The sequence below is a fragment of the Sphaeroforma arctica genome, assembly GCF_001186125.1.
Source record: "Sphaeroforma arctica JP610 unplaced genomic scaffold supercont1.1822, whole genome shotgun sequence".
Lineage (NCBI taxonomy): Eukaryota > Ichthyosporea > Ichthyophonida > Sphaeroforma > Sphaeroforma arctica.
The window spans coordinates 97-11,047 of NW_014038736.1; the positions used below are offsets into that span (position 1 = coordinate 97).

Here is a 10,951-nt window from a genome sequence, read left to right on the forward strand (position 1 = left end):
TTCCTAAGTAGACATGTAAATTCAAATATATATATAAGTATATAATATATGGTTTATCTACTTGTATATATATATGATATATACAAAGAGCATATATTGACTGACGGACATTTTATGATCTGCTGTCCATATTATATCACACCAATGTGTGTGTGTTTATCCCAATGTTCTTGTCACTTTTGCTTGTGTAGTATGGAAAAAAGAAGGGTACATATCTTTGCAAGTCTACACTCTACATTTTACACTCTCTACGTCACGAGACTATGCTCGTGTCCAGAATCGTGACGTGCATCCCCTCACTGCGGAGTTGCGTAGCGTGGATAAAGTTGTATATGCAGAGGAAAGATTTATAACGTGATGCATCCGGATATAGTTACAACTATACTGTATGACTCGCATGTCGATACGTACGTACGTAGGCATCAGTTCATACATTCTCGTATACTTATCACCCTCTTCGTTCCCACCCAGCTGCAAGACGCATTTGCCGGATTGTTATCCGAAGCAAGAGAAGATGAGCTCGTCTTCCGCATACACAACCTGCGTGATATACAGCCAAGTGGTACCCATATACACCCAGATGAAAGAGCCCAGCTATGCGCTTCAGACGTCTCAAACTATATGCGAACGTTACAACCGCTGATGCACGGCGTCATATGGCAGAAGGATGTCTTTCAAATCAGGGCCATCGCGGGTGAGGAATGGGATACCACCATAAACAGGGGTCCGAATACGAATGCAAACCCCCACAGATGTCCACGATTAGGCGGTGAATTGAGGTTTGGAGATAACATCGAAGATGAATGGTTCTCCGTTGCGCTGCTATGCGAGTTGACCAGGTTAAACGCTGATATAGTTGTGACCGCACGGGACACGGACGGCGAGTTTTTATTAATAGAAACCGCGGCGGCGCTACCTGACTGGCTCACACCGGACACCTGTGACAACAGAGTGTTCATACACCAGGGTGTGCTACACATCATACCACAGACTCTCACAACAAACGAGCATCTCTCGCTGGATGAAGGTGTGATTATTGTTGTCCTATACACACACGTCTTGTCATCACGTGATTCCTTGTTGGTTCGGCTTCGGCGGTGTGCGTTATTTAATTGTATATTGAATTTGAGTGCACTTAGCGTAGTGGATTAAATAGTGTGGCGTGTACCCTGCGAATATCTTATATGTATATAATTATAAATATATATATATATATATATATATTTATAAATATATATATATATATTTATATATATATATATATATTCACCTACAGACTCACACACGGGTACCTGAATTTCATTTAGTATGCTATCTATATTCATTCGAAAACATCTACGTATGTCAGAATATCTTAATCTACCCAAGCTATTTAACGAAATAACAAAATGTCATCTCATTGCATTCGATTATGCTGTGACGTACGCAGGTCTCGAACTCGTCTTTAGCCACCCGGAGCGTACCCAGGCCTCGTCCCAAGCACAGGCGATCTTCAATACTCGCGTTATCATGGCGATGCACACGGCACACACCTCCAACCACGTGGCGCATACCATCATACCTGCGGGTGTGGCTGCCATTTTAGATTGCGAACCGCAATTGGTTGCGGCCGCGGTCGAGGCTATTTATAGCAGAGATCCCATCGAGATGCGTGTGTGTAAGAAGATGGAAACTTTCTCCCCGCTGGCTAGTGTGGCACACATTGTATGTAGTCAGTAGGCTGTGTATATCTAATTCTGAAGGTCTAATTTGTGCGCGCGTTCGCCCGTCGTAGGTGTGTCTGTTCTCTGGCAGTTTGAGGGCGATGTTCTGCCTCACTGAAAGTCGAGGAAAACTTGCACCTCATTGCCGGTGTGTATTTTCGTTGGGTGCTTTGTTTTGGTGTACCATTTGTATGTGCACACGTATTGGTGTTGTGTGTTTGTTCTGTGTGTGGCTGTATGTGTTTTGTGTGCGGCTCATGGTCTTTGTGAACATTTTTGTATGACGGGATGGAAACCATTCGGCTTGACAGTGCTGCTTGTTGTATTGCGTTTGTACGTAGGCAGAGCTCATTGCGTGATCGTACCCACCTCCGTGATAATTAAATTCGAGCCAATCAGATCAAGATGAGGGGCCAAGTCGTATTTCTCGTCACGCTCGTGAGAGCAGTGCACACCCACACTATTGCACAGCACCGCGCTGGTTGGCGTTCAATGCATCCAATCATACAAGTATGAAAATGGTCCGTAGTACATCTAATCATACAGATTGCATTTATTCAATCATACAATGTACATAGAATGGCTTATGATGAATTCAAATGTACATCTAATCATGCAGACAAGATGAAATGGCACACATGGTATGTAGTGGAAAGGTCCATACTACATTCAATCATGCATAATACATTCATTCAATCATACAAGTATGGAATGGTACATGTTACATTCAATTTTACAAGTATGGCATCGCACGAGTCACAAAATGAATACCAAATAAACACAGAACAAGATATGTACTGCATGCAATCGTCGTGCCTTTTCGGAACTCAATTTTATTTTATGCTCTATGGTGTACTCTCACAGGTATTGTTCTCTCGCTGTCTATACGCGCAACTGAACCACATCGAATTTGCGTTGCCGAAAGTGTTTGGACCCGAACCTCGGCACAATACAAAAGAGCACGTGCCATTTATTATCGGTGCCAAGTTGGCGTGTGGGTTTGAGATTCTTGCGGACAGAGAGCGGCGCTTAAGGAAAAAGCAGGATAAACAAACCGGGACGAGTGCGAATACGAAAACTGATAGAGGTAGCGCTGACACAGGGACTGATTTCAGGGAAGGTGCGTATGGAGACGAACTGGGCGATGCTCTCGGTGTGGGTGGCGGTGAGAGTACGCAAATGGATATAGATTTTGATGGTGTGGAGTGGACTACGTATCTGAAGGGATTGGAGAGGCGCGGGTACTTTAAAGACGAGATTAAGGGGTCGCAGATGTACAGGAAGTTGTTTGAGAGTGCACGCGACGGTTTCAAACGAGGATTCAAGAAAGCGCGTACGGTAGCGACAGAGGATGGCGATGACGACGATATGTTGCCTCAGGCACATATTTGGGATATATATATGAACACGGATGTGCAGGAGTACTTCGAGGCGCACAAAAAAGATACAATCGATACTCTCGATGCCGCGGACAGCATAGACTGGTTGTTTATGACCGGAGAGGAAATAGAGGAGCAGTGGGAGTCGCGTATGTCCGGGGGGGCTATACCAAGCACAGAGGAGGGCCTTAATAAGCGCAACGAAAGGAGCGATAGAGGGGATGAAATTAGCTCGATAGAACCTGAAGCAGGCATCGGAAGTGACGATGTTCTGCGTGGTACTCGAAAGGGTGTGGATAAGAACGAAGACACAGAGTTGGGGAGTGAGATACCTGCTATGATAGCTTCCCTGAAGCAATTTGTGGGTCAGAGATCAGAGTTTGACGGTGTTGTTGTGCCCCCGTCGACAGCAGGCGACACTACAGCTGAGAATAGAGCTGATACTGGCAAAGACACTCGTGCTAAAAGAAGATCACCGAGCGAGATGGTGGATACCGATGATTTTGACACCCGTAACTTCTTCAAACACATACAGTCAATATTAGGAGGGTTTGATCTAGGGGAGGGTGATCTGGATGCAGAGCAATTGAGCGGAGCGTTCGATGTCCAGAAAGCCGCAGACGGCTTAAACGACTTCTTGGGAAGTGACACCAGTGTGAGTGATAGTGATGACGAAGATATTGTCGACCTGAACCCAAAGCGGGCACAGCAGAGGACCACTATGAGTGCTAGTGGAAACAGGGTAAGGTTCACGGAACCAGAAGAGGTCAGCGACGGTGATGAGATGCAGGCCTACTATGAAGACATGCAGCGAGAACTGCAAAGCACCAAGGTGAATGAATCATTTGTTCTGGCGAAGGACGTGAGTCAGAACAACGGGCAGGCAGCGGGGATAGACCAAGAAAAGGCCCACTTACATGATGAGAATGCTGACGAAACGGCACAGTCATCCGATGCAACGGTCAGTACAGAGGGCGATGGATTGCAGGAAGGATTGATGGTGGATGTGGATGTGAATTTGCTGAAGAATATTTTGGAATCGATTGAGTCGCAACAAGGGTTGTCGGGACCGGCGGGTGTGTTGCTTGAGAGTCTGGGTCATAAATTGCCAACGAATGCGAGCGAATTCGACTTGGATTAAATAAAATTGTAAGAATGAATGTTTCTAATTCTATGCACAAGCAGAATGATGATCTATTAGGCGTTACAAATGCTTATGGATGCAAGAATGGATGTTTCTAATTCTATACACACGTAGAACGGTTTATTAGGCATTAAAATCTGCCTATGGATAAGAGGATCAATGCCTATGCTTCTATTCAGATGTAGAATGGTTCAATAGACGTTAAAAATGCTTATTTTTCTATACAGACGTAGAATGATCTATTAGACGTTAATAATGCTAATGGATATGAAGATGAATGCCCATTCCTCTATTCAGAACGATATATTAGGCGTTAGTATTGCTTATGGATGTAAGAATGAAGGCCTATTCTTCTACCCAGATGCAGAATGATTTATTAAAAGAAAATGCTTATGGAATGAAGGCTTATTCTTCTACACAGTTGCAGAATGATTTATTAGATGTTGAAAATGCTCATGGATGTAAGAATGAAGGCTTGTTCTTCTACACAGATGCAGAATGATTTATTAGATGTTGAAAATTCTCATGGATGTAAGAATGAAGGCTCATTCTTCTACACAGATGCAGAATGATTTATTAGTTGATGAAAATGCTTATGGGTGTAAGAATGAAGGCTTGTTTTCGTTGAAATGTAAGAATGAACATTAGGCTGTAAAATGCCCATGGGTGTATGAATGAATGCCAAATATTGCATGCAGGTGTAGTCTAACTTATTGGACGTTGAGGATGCATGTGGAAGTGGGAATGAATGCTTATTTCTCTTTGCACATGTAGAATGACTTAATAGGCGCTGAGAATGCTAATGGATGTAGGAATAAATACTTTTATTCTTTGTACATGTAGAAAGATTTCTCTCAGGGTAGTCTGGATAGTGTTGTAAACATTAGATACTTTTGTTTTATTGTCGTGATGTGTATCCAATGCATCTATAATGCGGTCGTTTTAGAAACTTGAAGTCACTAAATCGAGCTTCACTTTATACTCTATCGTTCGAATACCTGAATATTAAAGATAGCAAGCGATTGGCCGAGAAATTAGGGGAAGTTCGTTTAAAAATTGCATGTGAAAGAATTTGACTTTCTTGCAAACGCGACTATAGTGACTAGGTGCAGTCACGCACAAAACAGCTTGTTCAAGGAGCAATTGTAGCATGGAAACGTCAAGTAACATACCGCCGATTAATTTGCCGTCTACTACCGTTTGCAGTACCGCATCATCTCCAATAAGTGCAGGTCCCTCTGTGTAAGGCACCTCATCGAATCCGTAATCTCTGTCAAATGGGATTTCTGTGATATCACGAACGAATCAATGTAATTAGTCACCTGATAAAAAACGAATCGAAAGAACTAGAGGGATTTGATCAAGTGATAAAGAGTCAACGTGTGCAATCAGTATCTACAATCAGTCTCTGCATACTTTGAAGACGAGAATCATTATAACTAGACGAGAGTCATCACAACTGAAGTTCTGAAGATGAAGATGAAGACCAGTTATCATTATAGCCGAAGTTGTAATGATTCAATGATTTTTAACTGATCTTCATCTTCGTTATGTTCAATTACCATTGCAACCGAAGTTTTGAAGATGAAGATCATTACAGCCGAAGTTTTGAAGATGAAGATCATTACAACCGAAGTGTCGAAGATGAAGATCATTTTAACTAAAGTTATCTTTATCTTCAACGATTTGTATTCGTTAATACAAGGTATACGGGGGTTTGTAGATTTATTTTGTTACCACTGTCGTGCATCTTGCTGCCTGCTATTTGTAATTTTGATTAGAATGCAACCCATCTAATCTAATATTCAATGCAGATTTAAAAAATGATATATACCGATCAGTACAGATAGCTTTTAGTTATTTAGACATGCTGTCACACGAACCACACACAGATACACAATATAGTATAGGCTGCACTGACCAAAACAGGTCAGTACAGGTAGTTTTCAGTTAATGAGTCCTGCTGTTGTCGAGTCACACACAGATACACAATATAGTATAGGCTGCGCTGATCTATACAGATCAGTATACAACTTTCAGTTCTTTAGTCCTGCTGCCGAACCACACACAGATACACTATATAGTATAGGCTGCAAGTGGGCCACACAGCGTGACAAACGGCACAAATAGAAACAAAGATACTCACTAACAGTCCAGTATTTATACCCCCACCGGAACAAACGGCCAATTTACAATAATCAAAAGCAACATACCTGCAAGGTTAGTGTACAAAATCATCTCATCATAGACTCCTAACGCAGCACTGGCCTGGTTAACCGCATTCGTTGTTGCCGAGGCGATCGCTTTGTATTTCGCTTCATTCAGGGTATTTGCGTCTACAAAGAATGATACATCATACACATCGTTAACACCGAACTGTAACGATTGATCGATAATCTCGCCGATTGCCGAGCTTGGTACAACAGCCACTATAGTAGATTCAGCTGTGTAGCCAGTGAGGACAGTCCGGTACACATTTTCTCTGGATACTTCACGGTCGTTGTCGCTGGTGTCTATACAAGGTGCACAATCAGTGTTGTCTATAGAGATTGGCCGCCTCTCATTTTGTTGCTCGATATTAAGACCATCCGCTTGCACAGACTTGACGCCTTCAAGTCCGCTGAGATAGGAAATTAATGGTCGAGTAACCGCATTTATCTTGTCTTGGATCTCCAATGCTGAACATTGATCCGGGGGCAGGGTAATATCACAAGTCGATGAGCGCTGTATCCCCATTGTCAGTTGTGTGAGTGTGGTACCGATGTCCGATCTACCTACGCCAGTAACTCTAAGCTTTCCAGATTTGTTAGTGGCAGCAGCAGCATGACCAGCCAAAGCTAGCACTGCATATACCGCTAAAGAAGTTAATGGTGACATAATGTTTCTGAAATAGGGGTGCTGATTAACTACGCCTGCTTGGTACCAGAACTTAATTCAGTGTATATCTGAAAGAGTGACGAACAGGTCGAAGTGTTCGATGGTTAAGTAGACAAATGTGTTGTTGCTTGCTACGAATTGCCAGCCTGCAGCCTGCAGGTCGCTGTGGCAGAGGCGGTGAGCCCTGAGCAGGGCGCCAGGCGGCCAGAATATATTTTGTCAATAGTTGGTTGATTCGGGGGTTTTTAACAGTATGATGCATAAAAAACGCGTCCATACATGCTGCGATCACGAGCACTTGAGGTCTGAGCTGTGATTCACTGACTTACTGTACAATACGAAAGCAGGCGCCAGGTGGCCGCAGGCACCAACTACAACATACATTTTTTTTGTTTGGGTTCGTTTTGCTGCTGGTGTTTTTTAAAAAAAACTTTTGTAAAAAAAATGAAACAATAAAAGTAAAACAACCCAATTTGCAGAAATATTAAAATAACAGCCAATGAGGATGCAGATCTGTAGATTTCTTTTTCTCGCGAGTACTGTCGTATATACACTGATCTAATTGGGTTTCAAGTTTGATTGTCTTTGTTTGTAAAACTAAAAATAATACCAAATTGGGGACGGGTACATATTACAGTATCAGCCAATCAGGCTAAGGGTGTCATATCACTCATTTGAAATATGCAAACTGTACAGAGACTGTGAGATACTGGGAGTCTGAGACTTTGTCTGAGAGTGAGAGAGCCTGAGATTCTTTACTCACAAGGAGTCGGGAGCAAAATCTCAAAATCTGGCAAAGTGGCAATACGGGTATATGACATATGTATGTATGTGTATTGACGATAGTCGATATTGTATTAGTTTTATTACTTTTATTACACTGGGGCCTTGGGCGGTTGGGCCTTGGGCCCTGGGCTCCCCGGCTCTCACTCTGGCACGTGTATTGACTTATTTATGGTATGTAATCAGGTACTGGCAGTTTTCCGACTCTGGCGGTCTGGCCTGTATAGATTATAGAGATACTATAGACTGATCCCATTGGATCTTTTTTTACTGAGTGTGTGCAAATAATTTTTTTGTTTCATTTTGCAACAAATGTTCTGTATGGTGACAGTGTAAAGTGTAAAGCGTAAAGCAATACTGTATCAGTACACATGTAAAGGTATACATAACTACTATTTTATACAATATGCACAGTATACAAACTACACAGTAAATACTAAATACTGTACACTATTGAAATTTTGTATTTACATACATACACTGTTGAATACATAGTCTGTTACAGTGTTAAAAGTGTTACCAGTTACAGTGTTACTCTCTACAGCACACACACACTGAACACAGGATTCCTAGTTTCTATAACTGAGGAGCATAAAAATTCCTGAGTAAATCTAGAATCATCGAGAGTTCGAGACAGGTACAGGACTCCAGGGCAGGAATCAGGATTCCAGGCTGAAATAAAAATCGGGCAAATAAAAATACTCAGTCGGTACTCGGTACACAAAATCAATAATACAAATGTAAATTGTATTATACAAAATCATACAAATGTAAAAATATATATTTATGTTGTATAGAAATAGTAAATACGCTGTAAATGCATACTTTTTACGCTACTCACGTGAAAATGAAATATTTGTGTACATGGCGCCCGCGTAAACTCATAACTTTTACACCGTGAAATAATAACTAAAAGATGCATTCTTGTGAGATCTTGCATGTGGTCTGAGAAATATCAACCACTTTTCTAATCTTGATCTCGCACCCGTCGGTCTTGTACCCTTTTGGTCTTCGTCGGGGAGTGGATCAGTTTCAGTATTTAAGACTGGCACGCGACTACACGTAGGCACACTACGCTGCAGAACATTACAGCGTCAGGACCCTAAATATATCAACTCAAATCACAAATCATGAAGGTATCTAGTCTAGTTTCAGCTACTGTATTAGCTATCGCCATGATAGATGGCACAACTGCAGGTCGACTGCCGTCGGCAAAGTCTCTTATGACGCAACATCAGTATGTAAATATATTATGAAAGGTACATGATACAACATCAGTACGCGACTACATGTTTAAAGTGTTTATTCCTTTTTGTGCGTGCGCCACTTCCGTATTTAAGCAGCCTGTGAGTACTTTGTTGCGTGAACCCTGTGCACTTTCGGTATGAAATTGACCCAAATATAGCAGTAGAACAGCCGTAGGAGACACAAAGTGATACAAATACTTCAGTATTATAGTGCAATACAGCGCGGTACTCTGTATTCGATATAGTGCGATTTTCTGATATAAAATATTGTAAACACAATCCGCAACATATGGTCATTGTACTCATCTCGAGTACCTTCACAGTACAATCAAGCGCAGAGAAGAATTTAACAGTTACCCTAAAAATGGAACCATCACGGTCACCGGGACGGGTCGAGTGGATGTGTTCTCTGATTTGACTAAAATCAGATTTGCGATTTACAAGTCCGAAAAATGTGACCTGACCAAACCAGCAAAAGATTGCGAAGCGGCAAAGGCTACTCAGCGCTTGAATGAAGTCTCATCCGCGGTAGTGGGAGCACTCACGGTATGCACTATTTGAAATCTAGTGTCAGTTGTTACTACAAATCATATTTAGAATGAAATATACAACTAATGATATAAACTGTACCTGCATGCACATTTGGTTGCTTGGATTTAGTATACACCATGCCGATGAAAAATCCAGTGTACACTTTCTATCAGCCGATGCAGAACGTGCCTGAATCTAAGTGCATAATTTAAAGCGATTGCTCTTGATTGACCACTTGATGCATATAGGTAAAAGCCATAACGCATTACAAGCATAGGACTTTGTGGATTCTAAGAATTTTGTTTTTGTTTGCTCGTGTTTGATTTACTTAAATGGAAAATCATGGAAACAATAGCGCCGCAACGTATTCGTATCTTTCGCCGAGTCGAGGCTGTGTATAACTGTGCATGCGCTATGCTTGCTACGTACTCACATTCCAAAAACCAAAATTACTCCTGCTACATACTATTGAACAGGATGACGACGACGTTGTCGGTGTATATACCGAAGGCCAGGACTTCTCCCAAGAAAAAGAGTGGTATACCGATGAACAAGTAGAAGCCATCGCAAACGCAGCGTGTGCCCCTTGTCCGTCTTATTTATACAGCGGAGAAGAGAAGGAATACTTGTCACAATACAAGGCTAATGCCGAGTTCATTGCGATAGTGCAGACAAGCGAGCAAGGGCGACTTCTAGATCTGATTGTACAATCCGGGGCGAATGCTATTACCGATATCTCCACGTACATCTCGCCCGATGTTATGAACCAGGCCAACATCGATGCAGTCACCGCAGGAGCGCAAGATGCGTTGGATCAAGCTACGGCTGTGATTGATCAATTACCGAGGACCAATTCAGGCCGCTGTAACTTATACAGAAGAGATCGAAATTCCTTTCAACGATGATTCCTTTTCAAGCATAGCAGCCAATGTGGAGGAGAGGAAGCCCGTCTTCGATAGTGAGGGTACTATCACGGCAACATATACGACCGTAGCGTATTTCGTTGAGGTGAAACTGTTCTTTGCCGATTAGAAAACAAAAAAGATGTAAACTACTAATAACAATTTTCAATTAAAAACCAATAAAGAACTGAATAGGACCAAAACGAGCTACAAGGTGTCCCATCTATTCCAACTAGTATTTGAGATACAAATTTGTTCACTTAGCTTCTGGATAGAATCAGAACTACAGGATCCGAAGGTATCCAACCTATTCACAGGCGTACTCCAGATATAATTCAGTTTCTTATGTGCATGAACATTCATTGTCAATACATTGTACTCATAG

General features: G+C 42.0%; 3 protein-coding genes across 3 annotated transcripts; 2 read left to right on the forward strand and 1 right to left on the reverse strand.

Moving 5' to 3' along the window:
• Positions 1 to 357: 357 nt before the first annotated feature.
• Positions 358 to 4,267, forward strand: SARC_11686 (hypothetical protein; the record flags this gene model as incomplete). The annotated part of the gene is made up of 3 exons (XM_014294220.1): positions 358 to 1,027; positions 1,430 to 1,704; positions 2,568 to 4,267. The coding sequence occupies 3 exons, from the start codon at positions 358 to 360 to the stop codon at positions 4,221 to 4,223; spliced, it is 2,601 nt and encodes an 866-aa protein (XP_014149695.1). The 3' UTR covers positions 4,224 to 4,267.
• Positions 4,268 to 5,037: 770 nt separating this feature from the next.
• On the reverse strand, positions 5,038 to 7,222 carry SARC_11687 (hypothetical protein). Its single transcript, XM_014294221.1, has 3 exons — positions 6,440 to 7,222; positions 5,399 to 5,512; positions 5,038 to 5,224 (listed from the first exon to the last, which is right to left on the reverse strand). Exons 1-3 carry the CDS (start codon positions 7,101 to 7,103, stop codon positions 5,169 to 5,171), a joined length of 834 nt encoding a protein of 277 aa, XP_014149696.1. The 5' UTR covers positions 7,104 to 7,222; the 3' UTR covers positions 5,038 to 5,168.
• A 1,745-nt stretch (positions 7,223 to 8,967) lies between these two features.
• On the forward strand, positions 8,968 to 10,785 carry SARC_11688 (hypothetical protein). The gene is made up of 3 exons (XM_014294222.1): positions 8,968 to 9,123; positions 9,457 to 9,679; positions 10,141 to 10,785. Exons 1-3 carry the CDS (start codon positions 9,017 to 9,019, stop codon positions 10,567 to 10,569), a joined length of 759 nt encoding a protein of 252 aa, XP_014149697.1. The 5' UTR covers positions 8,968 to 9,016; the 3' UTR covers positions 10,570 to 10,785.
• Positions 10,786 to 10,951: the final 166 nt, after the last annotated feature.

Excerpts from the sequence above, each read along its gene's own strand:
- SARC_11688 (XM_014294222.1), top strand. The coding sequence starts at position 9,017 with ATGAAGGTATCTAGTCTAGTTTCAGCTACTGTATTAGCTATCGCCATG. Across the intron at positions 9,124-9,456 it reads TCTCTTATGACGCAACATCA|TACAATCAAGCGCAGAGAAG; the intron begins GTATGTAAATAT and ends GTACCTTCACAG. Across the intron at positions 9,680-10,140 it reads CGGTAGTGGGAGCACTCACG|GATGACGACGACGTTGTCGG; the intron begins GTATGCACTATT and ends ACTATTGAACAG.
- SARC_11687 (XM_014294221.1), bottom strand. The coding sequence starts at position 7,103 with ATGTCACCATTAACTTCTTTAGCGGTATATGCAGTGCTAGCTTTGGCT. Across the intron at positions 5,513-6,439 it reads TTTGTACACTAACCTTGCAG|AAATCCCATTTGACAGAGAT; the intron begins GTATGTTGCTTT and ends GTGATATCACAG. Across the intron at positions 5,225-5,398 it reads AGACGGCAAATTAATCGGCG|GTATTCGAACGATAGAGTAT; the intron begins GTATGTTACTTG and ends TTTAATATTCAG.